Source organism: Ornithorhynchus anatinus, chromosome X3, assembly GCF_004115215.2.
Source record: "Ornithorhynchus anatinus isolate Pmale09 chromosome X3, mOrnAna1.pri.v4, whole genome shotgun sequence".
In the NCBI taxonomy this organism is placed as follows: domain Eukaryota; kingdom Metazoa; phylum Chordata; class Mammalia; order Monotremata; family Ornithorhynchidae; genus Ornithorhynchus; species Ornithorhynchus anatinus.
Genome location: NC_041751.1, coordinates 28003019 through 28021101, shown reverse-complemented (window position 1 = coordinate 28021101; position 18083 = coordinate 28003019). Strand labels below are relative to the sequence as shown.

The 18083-nt window shown below is 43.7% G+C and overlaps 1 protein-coding gene across 2 annotated transcripts in view; it reads right to left on the bottom strand.

Moving 5' to 3' along the window:
• Positions 1-18083, bottom strand: part of FBXL17 (F-box and leucine rich repeat protein 17) — a 390787-nt gene that overhangs the window by 353987 nt on the left and 18717 nt on the right. For both annotated transcript variants that reach the window (XR_003755671.2, XM_029053886.2), the window contains exon 4: positions 10471-10602. Coding sequence is in view for 1 of the 2 variants with exons in the window: in XM_029053886.2 (XP_028909719.1) it covers positions 10471-10602 (132 nt within the window). In the remaining variant the exon portion in view is untranslated. The remainder of the gene's footprint in view (positions 1-10470; positions 10603-18083) is intronic.

The following is an 18083-nucleotide window of genomic DNA, read 5'->3' as shown; positions in this document are numbered from 1 at the left end:
TCTGAACATTCTTGATACATGATAACTAATACTGGATACATTTATGTTTTCACATTACTTAGACAAACTTGAAAATACATTAAATGGTATTTTACATTAAATAATTCAATACTGCCATCTACAAGTAACAAATATCTGTTTTAAAAACAATGTTCTCTTAAAAAATAGCATAATATTGAGGATTGAGCATTTTGTTCATTATTTTTCATATTAATATCTATCTCCCCCTCTAGAATGTAAGCTTGTTATAGGCAGGGAATGTGTCTGCTAATTCTGTTGCACTGTACTCTCCCAAGTGCTTAGTAGAGGCCTCTGCACATAGTAAGTGCTCAGTAAATACGATCGATATTGTGGGCAGAGCACTGTACTGATTGGGAGAGCACAATGGAATGGAGATGGTAGACACGATCCCTGTCCTCACGGAGCTTTCAGACTAGAGGGTGAGGCAGACATTCCAATAAATTACAGGTAGGGGAAATAGCAGAATATGAAAATATATGCCTAAGTGCTGTGGGGCTGGGGAATGAGGTGAATATCAAAGTGATTGAGGAGAACAGACAGTGCAGAGCCCACACAGAAGGGAAGGCTAAGACAGGGAAATGAGGACTTAGACGGGTAAGGCCTCTTGAAGGAGATGTGACCCAATGAGACTGATCTGGACAGGGTTTGCAGAAGCTTTGAGTTTTGAAAGCTAGAAAGGGCACTGTTGAGAAGAGATGAGGAGAAGAGCACCTACATACTCTGGAGCAAAAGAGAATATTGGGGGAAGGAGAAAGACAACTGGAAGCTTTACCATTTGGCTAAAAGGGGCTGTTGGAGGGAATTAAAGCCTCTGTCACTACAAGCAACCGAGAACAGGAGTGTCAAGCTTGAAACAGTGTTTGAGGAAGAGAAATTTTGCAACCGTGTGTAGGAAAGAACAAGGCTATAAGGTCGGAAAGAGCTTGCTGCAACCTGAGTGGTTAGGAGCAAGATTAAAGGAAAGTAAGAGGATGAGTGAGCACTCTAGCTCAGAAATATTAGAGGGACAGTTTTCATGATGTGACAAAGAAGAGGTGAGCTTAAAGAAAAAAAAAGAATTGAGGGTGTCTCCATGGTTACAGATAAATGGAAGGGAGGACAGTGCTGCTGTAACAGTAGTGGGGAAGTGAGGAAGTACAGAAGAGGTTCCATCCGGCGAGACACTAGCACACTGGCAGGGGAGAGTCCCAATCCCTAGGAAACCACTGAGCCCCCCCTCAACCCCCAACCCCCCAGCTCAGGTGCACCAAGGAGAGGAGGAAGGCCTCAGGAGCCTCCAGGGCCCTGTGAGTAGTTGAGCGAGGTAGGATTCCTGCCCCTCAGTTCACCCACCCTGCAACACTCTGACCAGGATTCCTCATCCTATCCCATCCAGGGAGAGAGTTCACATCCCAGGGTGGAAATTCCCACCCCATCAGACAGCCAGAGGGAGGGAAGTCATTACCTACCCTAGAAGCTCACCAGGGGCTCAATGGCATTTCGGAGCTGGGAGTGATGGGAAGACACAGCCACCAGTCTGAATGAGGGGGAAGAAGCCGAGGTACGGGCAGGAGCAACCTAAGCGAGCGGTTAGGAGTTGTTTTTATGAGATGTTCTTCCCCTTGACTCTATTTATTGCCATTGTTCTTGTCTGCCTGTCTCCCCCGATTAGACTGTAAGCCCGTCAAACGGCAGGGACTGTATCTGTTGCCGACTTGTACATTCCAAGCGCTTAGTACACTGCTCTGCACATAGTAAGTGCTCAATAAATACTACTGAATGAATGAAAGGAGCAGGAAGTCCTTTAAGTCCTTCCCCTCCCATTGGTGCAGCACTGCGGAAACCTGTTGCTGGCTTTACACAAGAACTGGGGAAAACGGGTCCCAGCGACTTGGCTGTAGGCTCCAAGGAGGAGGGTAAGGGGCTGCTGTCCTCCACTGGTTGATCTGGGCCCCAAGGCAGGGGGAAGGAGGGCAAGGTGAGAGGGTAGAGGGAGGGGCATGGATTTGGGAGGTGTGTCAAGTGCTCCAAGACAATTTAGCCAGCAGAGGGGACCCCTGGGATCAAAGGGATCCAGGCTAGGATGCTGAACATTCAGAAGGGCAGACTGAGGGGGTGGGTGGGTGTTTATGAGGGAAGAAGGGAAGGAGGGAGGGAGGGAGAGAGAGAAAGAGAGCGAGGTTCATGTTTATTGGGCAGGGGGCAGGAGTGAAGCCTGCAGCTGTCTAGAGCACAGGTGTCACTGGGTAGCAAATAAATCCTATAGGACTCCATCTATAATACCGACTGTTGAATCTGGGGGTTGGATGATCACCACGGGTCAGGGAGTACTTCGAGTATCTTCAGAAAAAGTCACTTAACTTTAGGTTTGGTGTACAGAAAAACCCAAAAATTAAGACCTAACTGCACTGTATGGAACATCCTATGCAATCGTGGCATCATTTAGGTCATGGATTCTAATCCCGGCTCCACCACTTGTCAGCGGTGTGTCTTTGGGCAAGTCACCTCACTTCCCTGTGCCTCAGTTACCTCGTCTGCACAATGGGGATTAAGACTGTGAGCCCCACGCAGGACAACCTGACTACCAGCGCTTAGAACAGTGCTTGGCAGATTGTAAGCACTTAAATACCAGCATCATTATATTAGTTATGGAGTCCATATTGATTCTTTGTATCTTTCTAGCCAAGAAGTCATTTTACTACTAAATATGGCTTTTTTACAATGAAATTCCACATTTTTCAAAGTTCTCCGTGCTATGACATCAGAGACACCAAGACAGAGAACAACTTCAGTGGATTTCAAAGAAGTAAAAACGTAAATGAGCTAGCTCCCAACAAACTATCTTTCAACCAGAAACACTAGCTCCATTTCAAAGCATTACACACTCCTAAGTCAAAAACCTGCTCAGCTCACTGTCACATTGGGAGAGAAAAAGATTCCACTAAAGTAGTATTTGCATTTTATAAGGCTATCCATCTTACATAATTTATAAAGCACCAAATTTTAATCCACACTGTGTGTGTGGAGCACATTAAAAAGTAATGATGAACAGAAAAACATGAGATAGTAAAATCAAGGGAAAGGAACATTGGATTTACAAACAAAAAACTCGCATCTGACTCAGAGTTCTGCAACTGGATTGTTCTGACTCTCTCAAAAATTTGGCGGGAGGGAGGAGATGGGGGAAGAGAGGCAGACATTAAAAAAAGCCACAGATAGGGGAAATGGCAGAGCATCAGGATATGGGCGTAAATACTGTGGGGCTGAGGGTGGGGTGAATGGCAAGTGTTAAAGGGTACAGATCCAAGTGCATAGGCAAGGATGTTATTCACACCATGCTTGCTTTTACATTGGGATAATATCCAGAGCACAAATCTGGTTAAAACAAATCAACATAAAATGAACTGTGTCATAAGCTTAAGAAAGCTCTTGCAGGTCATAACTACTGTATACGATATTTGGGTCTACAAAGCTACAGTACTCTCAAACCTTCTCATCTTCCCTATCATCGCTTTTTAATGGACTCCACACCAATTACTCGGTTCTATGAAATCTAGATCTACCACACAAGGCACAGCCAGTTTCTTAGGGAGTTTGATCAGGGTCACAACACGCCATTGCAGTCGAGTGCCATGACGGACACTGAGATCCGGAAATGCGGCCCACCAGTAGAGAGGAAACATTCCTCCCAACACACCTTATTTGGACGGGCCATGGGTTCTAATCCCACCTACGCAACTTGTCTGCTGTGTGTCCTTGTGCATGTCGCTTCACTTCCTTGTGCCTGTTACCTCATGTGTCCCCTCCCCATCATCCCTACTCCCTCCCTCTGCTCTACTCCCTTCCCTGCCCCACAGCTCTTGTGTATATTTTTACATACTTATTATTCTATTTACTTTATTAATGATGCGTATATATCGATAAGTATTTATCTATTTTGATGCTGTTGATGCCTGTCTACCTGCCTTGTTTTGTGGTCTGTCTTCCCCTTCTAGACTGTGAGCCCGTTGTTGGGGAGGGACTGTCTCTACCTGTTGCCAAATTGTACTTTCCAAGCGCTTAGTACAGTGCTCTGCACACAGCAAGTGCTCAATAAATATGACAATGAATGAATGAATGAGACTTCATCGTGCTCTGCTCCCTTCCCAGCCTTCTGCTCCTCATCCCCAGGTGCTTGGCTATCTCTGTTTACCTTGTGGTAACAAAAGAACCAAGAACAAACAAACAAAAACCCTTTTATTTCTTCCTCACCCTGGGTGGGCCAATTATGCAGTGGAGTGCAATTAAGGAAAGTAAATACAGTAAATTACCCCTTGAATGTCATTCAGTGAAACATCATTGTATCTGCCTAAATGGATAGTTTCTCCTTCTCTGATAAGCATCAAGATTTCTTGATCCGAGCCTTTCCCCTACTGAAAGGTGTGCCGCTAGTCATTTCTTTTACATACATTACACTGTGCAGAATGCCATCTTTACTCTTCTGTTGAAATAACTTTGGGGAAAAAAAGGTACTGTTTAAAAACAAGAAAACCTCTTCTATGAACGTCCTTGGAAACTGTACATTTCGGGCATTTTCTTATTATCATACCAAGGACACAAAAGCTGTGTCACCGAAATATATCCAGACAATACTGCCATCTAAGGGCCAACCAATAACACAAAGATGCATATTTCCCCCGCAGTAAAACGCTCTCATAAGGACGCCTGTATTTTTGATATCATCTCTGCCGATCACTTTTGTAAAATACTTCGTTTCATGGTAACAGGCATGTTATGACTACTACTGAGATCCATCTCACTTCTCCAAATTCCCATGCATTTGTGAAAACCTTCAATGGTATTATATGCCATAGGTAGGTTGTGTCTGCAGAAGAGGCCCAAACAAAAACCACTGGAATTCTTTTTGATAAAGGATGCAAGAGACAAAAAAACAAAGGTCCTTAAATTTCAAGCCCCACAAAAGGTTGTCAATTTCTTTTTTTTTAATCACTATAGTCTGCTCTATCAAGGAGCATCCAGACTCACGTTTGATACTTAGTATACTGTTCTGGTTCCCTCCTTTTACATCCACTTGACTTCAGGGGGCATCTCAACAGAAAAGGGCAAGGGAAAACATATCATCTGGAGCCAGACAAACCCAAATGCAAATCCTAGTCAAAGGTAACATATCTATCGAGCATTGTGGATTGGAAACCATCCAACTTTTTCAATCCACTGGGCAGGACCGAGAAAAGACACCAGCATCGGTTTGACAAACGACTGCACCCAATGGACTTGAAGAAATTTGCATCACTGCACTCATTTAAAGTTACAGAACACGATCAACAGTTGGTGGTATTCCAAAGCAGCAGATACCCAATGCTATGCAAATCACCAGGAAATCAATGAACTTCTGAACATTTCTCGAGACACTCTATGGGCCTGTACTTTCCACCAGGGTACCTCTGAAGAGTTCGGAAGCCACCAGGCACATCACAGACAGGCACACCCTGAACCAATGGCAACGGACCCCACAGCACCCTTCAGTTAGCGTCCCCATCCTCCTCCTCCCATTTGTCTCCTAACTCCTCGAGTGAGTTCTCTATACCCACTGACTTTTGGATCTCTTGCCACCTGGCCTCCACCCCTAAGGAAACCAATGACCTCTTTGCCAAATCTAGTCTGTAAGCTCACTGTGGGCACAGGGAACAGGTCTACCAACCCTGTTATACCGTACTTTCCCCTTAATACAGTGCCCAGCACACAGCAAATGCTGAATAAATACAACTGATAAATCCAATGGGCTCCACTCCATCCTAATTCTCCTCGACCTTCGACCCTGCGGACCATCCATTTCTCCTGAAAACATTATCTAACCTTAGCTTCACTGACAGTGTCCTCTCCTGATTCTCCTACTATCTCTCTGATCACTCAGTCTCGGTCTCTTTCGCGTGTCCCTCCTCTACCTCCCACTCTCTAACTGGGGGAGTCCCTCATTCTGCATCTACACCCCCTCCCTTGGAGAACTCATTCACCCCCATGGTTTCAACCACCATCTCTGTATGGATGATTCCCAAGTCTATCTCCCCAGCCCTGACCTCTCTCGTGCACTGCAGTCTCACATTTCTTCCTGCCTTCAGGACATCTCTACTTGGACAACCTGCCGACATCTCCGATTTAGTATGTCTCAAACAGAACTCCTCACCTTCTCACCCAAAACCTGTCTAGAGGGATATAGAAAGTGAGAGGGAGGACAACACAGCCCTCCTCCCTATCTCACAAGCAAATAACCTTGGCATGACCCTGACACATCTCATTCAATCCACATATTCAATCCATCATCCAATCCTGTTGGTTCTACCTTCGCAACATACCTAGAATCCACATCTTCCTCTCAAGCAAACTTCTACCACTCTGATCCAAGTACTTATGCCTCACCTACTGCTTTAGCTTCCTTGCTCACCTCCCTGCCTCCTGTCTCTCCCTTCAACCAGTCTGCACTTCACTCTGCTGCACGATCATTTTTCTTTAAAAAAAAAAAAAAGTCCATTCAGGTCTCCCCCTTCCCAAACCTCCACTGGTTGCCCATAATAATAATAATAATAATTATAGCATTTGCTAAGCACTTACCATGTGCCAGGTATCGTACTAAGCACTGGGGTGGATAACAAGCAAATTGGGTTGGACACAGTCCCCGTCCCACGTGGGACTCACATTCTCAATCCTCACTTTCCAGATGAGGTAACTGCGGCACAGGGAAGTCGAGTCACTTGCCCAAGGTCACAGAGCAGACAAGAGGTGGAGCCAGAATCAGAATCCATGACCTTCTGGCTCCCAGGCCCGTCCATCCATCTCCTTTTCAACAGAAACACCTTCCCATGGGCTTGACGGGACTTCCCTTACTACCTCAACTCACTGATCACCTGCTTGAACTCAACGCACACTCTGCTCCTTGAATGCCAACCTACTCCCTGTACCTCGATCTCATCTGTCTCAACATCTACCCCTCACCCATGTCCTCTCTCCTTCATATCCGACAAGCCCCTCACTCTCCCCACATATATGGCCCTACTAAAAATCACATCTCCAAGGAGCCTTCCCTGACTAAGCGCTCACTTCCCCTATTCACCCTCCCTTCAATTTTGCCGACGCACTTGAGTCTGTCATCAAACTGTAGTGTTTACTGAGCACTTCCTATATGCAGAGCACTGTACTAAGCACTTGGGAGAGTACAAAAGAATCGGTAGACGTGTTCCCTGCCTATTCCTCGTGTCTACCGACTCTACTGTATCGTGCCCTCCTGAGTGCTTGATACAGAGCCCTGCATAAAGCATGCAAACTATATTTATGAGTAATAATTAATAATGATAGTGGTATTTAAGCACTTACTATGTGTCAAGAACCATACTAAGCATTAGGGAAGATTTAAAATGATCAGGTCCTGCATGGGGCTCACAGTCCAAGTAGGAAGGAGAATACACAATGAATCCACCATTTCTGCAGGTGAGGGGACAGAGGCACAGAAAAGTTAAATAACTTGTCCCAGGTCACACAGCAGCCGGGACTAGAACCCAGGCCCTCTGACTCACAAGTCCGTGCTCTTACCACTAGGTCATGCTGCTTTCTCAATATACACCACTGATTGATGAGAATGGATAATAGGAAGACACTCAAACAGCTGCTATACGGGGAGCTGAAATTGGAAAACCGAAGTAAGGAGGGCAGAGGAGACATTTTAGGGATATAATGAGGCGAAACCTCAAACAATGCTGCATCCCAGCTGAAAATTGGAAGATAAACCAGGATGGGACACGGCAATCAAGGCTTTCTTGAAGTAGAAGCTTAATAAGGAGCGAGTGACAAGGAGACAAAACTGAGGTACTGTACAGGCGCCACACTCATCAAACCTAACAGAACAAGGGAAAGCCTGTGTCTGTGCACAATGCAGGCACAACTGTGGATCCTGCTTTGGTGTTTTCTGTCATTCATGCATCCTTAAGAGAACTTTACCACCAGTAGCATCTTCATCTACTGCCAAGGAGGATTATAAAAGTGTGAGCATGCTAACACATACACACACATTTATTTTTGAAGGCACTGAATAGTTACTGACTTTGCCCCATCTGATTCTCTTCTATCTACCCTGATGTTTGGCACATAGGGATTTCAATACCATGATTCTACCCAAAATAGATGTAAGCAAAAAGACAAATATGTAGCATCTGTACTTGATTGTACAGTGAAAAGGGCTGCAAATTCCACTTCTGTGCACCATATTCACTAAGGAAAAAAAGCAATTTAAACTTTAGCAAAGATGTTGAGATGCTCAAAATGCTCAGATGTCATTAAATCCAAAATTTTAATTATATTTTAACAAACCACCTTACTGGGCTGGGCAAAGAAAATCCTTAGGCAGCTAAACCACTATAATAATAATGTTATTTGTTAAGTGCTTACTACGTGCAGAGCACTGTTCTAAGCGCTGGAGTAGATACAGGGTAATCAGGTTGTCCCACGTGAGGCTCACAGTTAATCTCCATTTTACAGATGAGGTAACTGAGGCATGAGAAGTTAAGTGACTTGCCCACAGTCACACAGCTGACAAGTGGCAGAGCCGGGAGTCGAACCCATGACCTCTGACTCCGAAGCCCAGGCTCTTCCCACTGAGCCACGCTGCTTCCACTGTGGTTCTAACCAAGTGAGAAGTAGTATTTACTATGTACTATAACATTCCATGAAGTGACCCTGGACTACGATATACACTTTCCATAACCTCTAGAATCTGTGGTGAAACTTAACATTAACTAGTGGAATTTTTAATATAGCACCAAAGAAAGAAAAATAATAATAATCGGTCCAATCATGTGCATAAACAATTAAATTAAAACATCTTTCTTCCTAGCAAAATTATCTTCTAGAGAATCACATCAATAGAGACCACTAATATTTTCTACATCATATTACCAGGTCATCGAAAAGGTGCGCTCCTAAATCTGTTATGAGAAAGCCACTTTTCGGATGTAAGTGAAAATTGAAAATAAAACTATAAAAACAGTCCACATGCTCTGACTTGAAATACTAACACCTACTGAGATATTTGAAAAAAGTTTTGAGCTATAAAAGATTCACCACTTTCAAAGTCCTAGCTACTCAGATAAATCAATATTGGCGTTTTGGTTACCCATATCCTTTAGGCTAAGCGATCAAAACGTCTTTAATATTGTCTTTTAAAAGTAAACTCACATTTGGCATCTCCTAAGATTGCATTCTTAATCAGGGGCCAAAACAATTTTTGCCATGTACAATTTCAATAACCGAGCATTCCTCCAATGATGAAGAAAAATGGAAAAATTGCAATAAGATAGCTTCCTTCTCTAATTGCCCAAATTCGATAGGTCTTTCAAGGTATTAACAGAATAACTCTAAAGGTCTATGCAAAGGAAAATAGAGTTTGTTGAGCTTTAGGTAAGTGAGTAACTTTGGGAAAGACAAACAGCCCAGTACTTTGGAATCATCATGGGAATTAGCGTTACAAATAGCCGATTATGGCATCGTACGAGAAAATCCTCCCAAGGGCTACATGTTCACAGAAGCATCACTATACCCCATAAGACTAAGAATGCCCAATACATAACGTTCCAAAAAAAAAAAAAGAAGTTTCTGAAAAGGTTTAGACCTTTCCAGGAAGAGCTATTTGCTGAAAGCAGAATTAACTGTGCAATCCCTTGCGTATATTTTCTTTAGCAAAATGTGTTACAGCTTAGTGAATTCTTTGGTTTTCAGGTCCTTAACCATGCTTTATTCTAAGGATTCTCAAAGCATGTTTAACTACTGTTATAGGATTAAAATTTCTAATTTGTGACTTGGAAGAAACAGTCTCATTTTATTTCAGTGATACCATTTCAAAATTTATACTTACAGGGAATCCCAGTTTTTTTGTGATTGATATTTTAAGATCCTTTCACTTTTTCTTAATGAAGACAATTCCTATTATTCAATCAGTTTAAGCTAATTTTCCCACATTACTAGCCATCATGTCAGTCACTCCAAAATGAAATGGGTCATGACATTTTAAATCAAATACTATCAACTTCACTTGTCCAGGGGACCTTCTATTGATGTGAATCTTCGCACTGCATCCAGTGGGTGCTCACTAGACATTCCTACATGAATCTATCGATCTCAGAGTGAAATTCTCCCTTGAATGCAACAAAGCAAGATACCACATGAAGAGGATATATTCATTTAAATGTCTTCCAAAATGACTCATGAGTAGATGTTAATGAAGGACTCATTTCCACACACATCTTGTATGTTATCGATTTACTTTTAAATAAGCATTACCTGAGGTGGATTCTTACTTATGATTAGCACTTCTCTCAACTACAGAAGAAAATCAAACGGTAAGCCTTACAAAAGAATAAGGTTAGGAACAGCTGGCGGTGTTGACAGCATTTTTAAGACCATGAACACAGTGTATGGAGTACTTACTAATTTGTTTTCTTGCATGTATATTCTTTGCAACTTCAGGCAGCCCATGGCTATAATGATCATTCCTTCATCGGAGATCTTGTAGCACTGCCCAAAATGAATATCTTTCAGTTGCCTGCATTTTGAACCCAGCTGTAAACAAATAAGATTCAATTAATTCTTCAGAGAGGAAAAAAAAAAACCCTGGAAAATTAATCTGTGTTTCCACGCAACGTCCTCACACACTGCACCAAATGAGACACCGCTTTAATGCCATAGCAACTAATGATAAATGAGTAAGCAAAAGTGAGTCTGAATTCCACTGAATAATGATACAGGTCTATGTATTGTGATCTCAAGGGAAATACTCACGGCTTTAGGTAGACAAAGTGATCACTACTACCACGTTGTATATTTTTAAAATTATGACTCGTCTACAGAAATGGAGGTTTCTGCCAGGAGAGGCAGGAAGAAAAAAAACCTGCTGCCAATTTCAGCAAGGTAGAAAGGGCCTCATCATATTCTCCACTATGGAAGAAAAACCAGCAAGTAAATATATGGTAAGCAAATGAATGCCTCTGATTCATAGCTCTCTGTACCTCCAGTCGGGGCCAAAAAATGTGCCAAATGGGAATTCAGAGTTATGGAAAAAAAAAATACCTCCACTGGCACCAGAACAAATTATGCATCCAGAGCTCACTACTACACATGGCGAATTATTTTCTGGTATATGAATAAAAGGGGATCTTACAAAAGACACATAAATCCCCACAATTCAATTTACCTTTTTTTTTTTTTTTAAACAAACCTAATTATCTAAGAGGTACAGGATAGCCGAAGAAGTCAGCTCATTTCTAAGTCTAGTTCAGGGGATTATCTCCTTTAATAGCAAGGCAAGCACTGTAATAGCAATAAAGTTTGCTAAATTGGGAGAATATCTGAAAATGCATTTCACTGTAAAAATGAGCAGTCAGGAATAGCCTCATTCCCAAGTGTCTCAAGATAGAACGTCCGAGTGGAACTGAAAATAAGAGCCCTTCTGCAAGTCACAAACTAACATCCAGATGCGACTGTCGTATGTACCTTCAGTAAATTGAGATAAACCAACTCCAATATAAAATTGTGTGGCTTGGAGGAGCATTTAGGAATTCTATATTCTTTCATGAGAACATGGGTAAAAATACCCTACGATAATGCAGAACAAAGTCTACATCAGACTTTAGATTTTCCCCATCCTCAATCCCATGTGGTACAGATTTTCATTCATTCCATCGTATTTACTGAGCGCTTACTGTGTGCAGAGCACAGTACTAAGTGCTTGGAAAGTACAATATGGCAATAGAGAGAGACAATCTCTGCCCACAACGGGCTTACAGTCTAGAGGGGGGAAGACAGACATCAAAACAAGCATCAGTATAAATAGAATTATAGAGATACCCCACCTTCAAGGGAGGTGTGTGTGTGTGTGTGTGTGTGTGTGTGTGTGTGTGTGTACATGCATGTGCATATGGGGGGGGGGGGGGGCGGCCAAGGGGAAGTGACAGGGGTCTCAGTGCTTTGCAGGCAAAGGAATCCCAATGCTGTGACTGGAGAATAGGTTAGTCCTAGCTCTAACATGATCCCACCACACAGAACTAGAATACTACATTACACAGATCAGGATCCCTAGTCGTTTAGCAGACTTAGGCTATTTCTAATGGCTCTGTAAGGTCTGAAAGGAATTGGACTTGCACTAAACTACATCAGATAGTGGCCAACTAGGAATTTTCATCAAAATTTATGTACACACCTGAGGCGGGGGAATTATTTTCTCCAAATTTGATGATCACTGTCACTCTCACACTTTGTACCTATAATAATAATACTCATAATTATGGTATTTTGTTAAGTGCTATGTGCCAGGCACTGCACTAAGTGCTGCGGCAGATATAAGGTAATCAGATTGGACATAGTCCATTTCCCACACAGGGCTCACAGTCTTAATCCCCGTTTTAGAGATGTGGTAATAGAGACCCAGAGAAGTGAAGTGACTTGCCCAAGGTCACACAGCAGCCAAGTGGCAGACCCAGGATTAGAACCCAAGTCTCCCGACTCTTTCCACTAGGATCATGTCTACCAACTCTATTGTACGGTACTTTCCTGAGCACTCAGCACAGCGCTCTGCACACAATAAATGCTCCATCAAAGCCAATGACTGCTCGATTAGTAGGACTTCACTCATGCTGGTAAATGTGGGGAAAAAAGACCTGAAGCAAACAGCTTCGGTTGGGGAAAGATTTGCAAGCAGATAGAAAATTCTGCACAAGATCTACAGCCAAAAATGACCAAGAGACATGTCAGGAGGAACGTGGGATGGAGGAGGAGGTAGAGGGGCTTGTTTCACTGTGACTTCTGCTCTGCTGGTCAGAGATTATCAGTCCCTGGGGGGTGGCCTTGTACACCTGTATCCAGTAAACCATCCTGCTTTGGACCTCTTGGCATGTATGTTCATTCTTGGGGGTTTTCTCTCAGACACACACAGGGGCACACTCAGCAACGGAGGGCAGTTACCAGCAACAATTTAGAAATGGTGCCATAATTTGAAAATTAAGTTGAGGACTGCCCGCAGATCTAGGTCTCCTATAATATGGGGTTTGCATCTTTGCAAAATCCAGCATTGAGATTGGGGTTGTAATACTTGCAGTGTCCGACAGAACACAGGAGCTGGGTGCGTAGTACAACAAGAATCATCAGGCCTTCAAAATTTTTACTGATGGTGGACAAAGCCACCAGTTTCACACTGAGCAATTAAAGCTTTATTCTTGCCAAATACCAGAGAGTTATGGCAACCGTTGGACCAAACAAGTTGTTACCGCTGCCTTTAAAGCCTATAATTAATGACATACACTTGCAAAAATGAGTGAGGCCACTGATAGTGAGAATAAGCCATGGTGCTGATTGAAATGCTCATCTGAACAGAGAGTGAAGGGCAAAGAGTAGTATGCAGTTCTTTCCCAGTGAGGGAAGGAGGGAGATAATAGCACAGTGCCGTGCATTCAGGAAGCGCTTAATACTAAGTGCCGGGAAAAGGCACCCGGGTAGGAATTCAACACGGTCCCTGGCCTTCACGGAGTTCACAGTCTGAAAGGTGATGGGGATAAGGATGGAAGCTGGAGTTTCAGAAGTCAGGTTGATCCCTAGCCTGGACATTTAGAGGGCATTTAATACCAAGTTGGGATTCTAGGGGCCGGTTGACTCCCGGGCTAAGGGCAGGCATAGCAGGCTTTCCCAGCTGCAATCTTGACTGGGCAAGTCCAGCCCCCCACCTTTTAATTCCTCTCAGAAGCAAGTTTGCCTTGGGGGCCTTCGAGATGAGAGCAAATGGCATAGAGTGGTATGCATTTCTTTTTTAGAGGAACAAAGGGAGGGGCTGGGGACAGGTTGATCCCTGGCCTAGCAAGCAGACCTCTATCTTCCACATTCTCAAGTCTATTGTTGCTCTTCCTTCTCCATGATTCCAATTACCCTGCAACCCTTCCATTGGCCTACTAGCTCAAATATCAAAAGGCCTCCCAAATGGCCCTCTGGTGGTTTAAAGTATATACATATACATGTATATTTTTAAAAAAGAAAAAGAACTTGCACATGGGTGTGTGTGTCACCCACAACGATAGTGTAAAAAGCAGATGAGGTTACAAAGAGCACCCAGAGATATTCTGTCCCATGGCCAAAGAGCGCATCACTAACCTCGGCCATCTTGCGATGCCTTAGTGCTGGTCCTGAGGGGATTGGGTGACAGTGTGAATGGTCCCGCACCATCCCCACTACCAGGCCCGAACAGTCTTCCTCCACCGGTCAATCATCATGGAAATGAGGAGCAGCGTGGCCTAGCGGAAAAGAGCACTGGCCTCAAAGGAGCAGGGTTCTAATCCTAGCTCTCCCTCTTGCCTGCAGTTGTAACCTTGGGCTTGTCGCTTAACTTCTTCTGTGCTTCAGTTCCCTTATCTGCAAAATGGGGATGAATACCTGATCTCCCTCCTACTCAGACTGTGAGCCCCATGTGGAACAGACTGCTCGGACATTGTCTTTTACCTACCTCAGAACTCAGTACAGCGCTTGACACGTAGTAGGCGTTCTACCGATGCCATCGTTATTATCCCCTCGGTCAATTGTATCTATTGAGGACTTACTGTGTGCAGAACACAGTACCAAACACTAGGGAGAGTAAACAGTGGCTTCTTATATTTCAAATGAAACGACTCCCTTGAAAATGAAAGGTATGCCGTCCAAACCCTAATCACCATTTCCATTAGGCTGAATTTCCACTTTTTCCCAGAAGTTGGGTTTTTTTCTGCCTCAAGTCTCAAGTCTAGTCCCACCAACCCCTTCCCCACCTCACTTAAGATTCATGATTAAAGACAGATGAGTCCTCTTTAAATGGTAGATTGACATAATACATCTGTCAAATCCTCTTAGTATTTCAACGTATTATGTTAACAATTTACTGCAACAATTAAATACTGCTCTTTTGCTACATTGTGCTCTTTTCACCTTTTGGCAGTACATCGACAGGATTCCAAGAAGAGTGAATAATCATACCTGAGAGATTACCACCACAGAAGCCTGAATGTTTCATTTATTAAGCAGTTGAGCTTACCATATGCCAGCTTTATCTTAGGGAAATATATCAGAACTGTTTTTTCCCCCATCATTTTTACTATTCAACCTCCTCTCATTACAATGATTAATTTTCTCCTGTTCGGCTTTAAAAATATCCCCGTGGATGGCTCAAGTATTGAGTGAACAGTACTCTTAGGTATTAGATTTAGTTTTTCATCATTTCAATTTTTAGTCAGTCATTCTCATTAGGGAGATTAATTTTTTTATGTTGATAAGTGGCATGGAGTTTATCAGTGAACCAATCTGGACAATCAATCCAAAGTTCCCCACACAAATTAGAATTAGATTAGAACCCTGCTCCTTTGAGGTAATTGCTCTTTTCCGCCAGGCCACGCTGCTCCTCATTTCCATGATGATTGGCCAGTGGAAGAAGATTGTTCGGTGGAGGAAGACTGTTAAAGCTGTTAAAACTAACCTAGTATAACCCAACTCCGGCCTTCCACACTTCCTCAGTATGGTTGTTAACAAGGGTTTTGACTCGGCCTGTTTCATGTAAAGAAGATGATTTTAAATGATGACAATAATAATGGTATTTGTTAAGCACTTACTATACATCAGGCACAGTTCTAAGCACTGGGGTAGATACCGTATAATCAGGTTGGACACAGTCCCTGTTCCACATAGGGCTCACAGTCTTAGTCCCCATTTTACAGATGAGGGAACTGAGGGCACAGAAAAATCAAGCGACTTGCCCAAGGCTACACAGCAGAAAAGTGGCGGAGCCAGGATTAGAACCTAGGTCCTTCTGACTCTCAATCCTGGGCTCCATCCACTAGGCCATGCTGCTTCTCCTACCAAAGCTGCCTGTGAGTTAGGCTCACACAGACCTTTTAAACTGATGTATACCTGAGATATAAGTCAGCATCTGTGGAACCCGCAATCACTTTTGGGGTCTTTGGGAATGTTGGTTATTTGGAACCAAGGACTGGGCCTGGAGGAAAGGAGGGCATTAGTTAGGACTGCCCCTCCAAGGGCTGTTTGTTCTTATACCTTTCAACTCCTCTTGTTATTGCTTCTTTTATTTCGAGTGGTCCCACTATCTGTGATTTATGTCTCTACTCCATGTGCTCCTGGTCAGATAAAAACTGTCAATGAATCTTTGTAATGTGCATTTACCCTAATGCCTGGCAGAAAGAAAATGCTTAACAAATACTAAAACACGGCAAGTCCTATGACAGGAGTCAGGAATTTATGCCTCCTCTTGAAATCAAATGCGGCTCTTGAATAGGCACTCTCACTGTGCAGGGCCATTGATTTTGCCTCTCAAAGGAGCATACCATGTTTTCAGGGGTATCTGTTAAGTATTTACTATGTGCCAGGCACCCTAGTCAGTGCTGGGGTAAACACAAGCCAATCAGATTGCATACAGTCCATGTCCCACATGGGGCTCCCAGTCTTAATCCCCATTTTGAGGTAACTGAGGCACAGAGAAGTGAAGTGACTTGCCCAAGGTCACACAACTGACAAGTGGAGGATGCAGGATGAGAACCCAGCCATGGTGCTTCCCTACTGAGAAGCAGTTATTGAGCACCCATTAGGTACAATGCATTCTACTAAGTGTTTAGGTTGTACAAAAGTGACTCATTCTCTGATCACAAAGAACTTACAATTTAATGGAGAGAGATAAAAGTCCTCATAAAAGAAGTCATTAGAGATAAATAATTGAACGTACACACACTTAGGTGCTGAGGATGGGTGTCAGTAGGTACATAAGTGCTAGAAGTGGCTGATAGATTTATAGGATTTGGGATGCTAGGAATTAGAGAATGCATTTTGGAAGTGGGATTTCAGGAAATCCTGTGTCCTACTGAATCTGAGAAAGGAGGGAGTCCCACGCTGGGGTAAAAAGGTGGGAGAGTCAAGAGGGAGGTAGAGGTAGAAGACTAGTTTGAGAGGAATGAAGAGAGCGGTTTCAGGAGTTGCAGGCAGAAAGCAGATATGTAGGGTGTAGTGAGTTGGTAGAGACGGTTTCAATTTTTCCAACAAAGGAAGTTAAAGAGGGGTTAAGGAGGAAAGCTGTTAAAACTTTGGAAGAGTTGATGGGAGTTATGAACATGAAGGAGGAATAAAAGGATTATCAAGGGAAAGAGTTACAACAAGACAGAGTGAACTTGTAATGGCACAAATTACACCATTGCCTGTATTTCTTCCAGCTGGGTTCAGTGGAATGGGCGCAGAAGTGGAGGAGGGAGGCTCTGGGGGTGGCTCAGGGGGTAGTGATGTGTATAACAAGAGCAATGTGTGTGTGTGTGTTTGCGGGGGGCGGGGGGAGAGGGTCAAAGGAGTAGAGTTGGAGATGAAGGCATCCATTTTGCCTCAAGGGAGGGGAGGGTGAACTGCGAGTACAGCAGAGTTCGATAGCCTGATATAAGGGGAATGGGTCGAGAGTCTGCAGGTTGCAGAAGTGGGGGGTGGGGGGGTGGAGTGAGGTGGCAGGTTAGGTGGCTGTGGTCAGATAGGAGTTGGTGAGGTTAGAGATGGTGCAGTGTTTTGAGATTATATCTCAGATGGGCCCACAACAGCCAAAAGAAAAAACCACACCTATACAGGAAGCTAGGTAGAAACTAGCTGAGGGGAGAACTAAGACGGCGACTCCATCCCTCACCAGACAGCAGTGTGGACTCAAATTGCTCCAGTTCCCCACTACCCTCTCCAGCAAATGGCAGCGGCACCAGGGCAAGGAAACTACTGCCCTCCCTACGTGCCAAGAAGAGCCCTCATTCACCCACCTCACCCCACTCACTGTTATCGGCTGGAGATGGGCCAAAGCGCTGGGCAGAAAAGCACCAGGGCCATAGGCAAGTTCAGCTGCTGGGCTGATTATTGACAACAGTTAAAAGCACATTTCTTTGTGTGCCAGGTTTGGGAGCAGCAGAGTTAAGCAGCGTGACAGGGTAGGGGGACTAGATGTACAGTACTAGATGTAGTACTGTACCTGTTTCCCCTTTTCCCCCATTTTTGGACCAAAGAGAGTT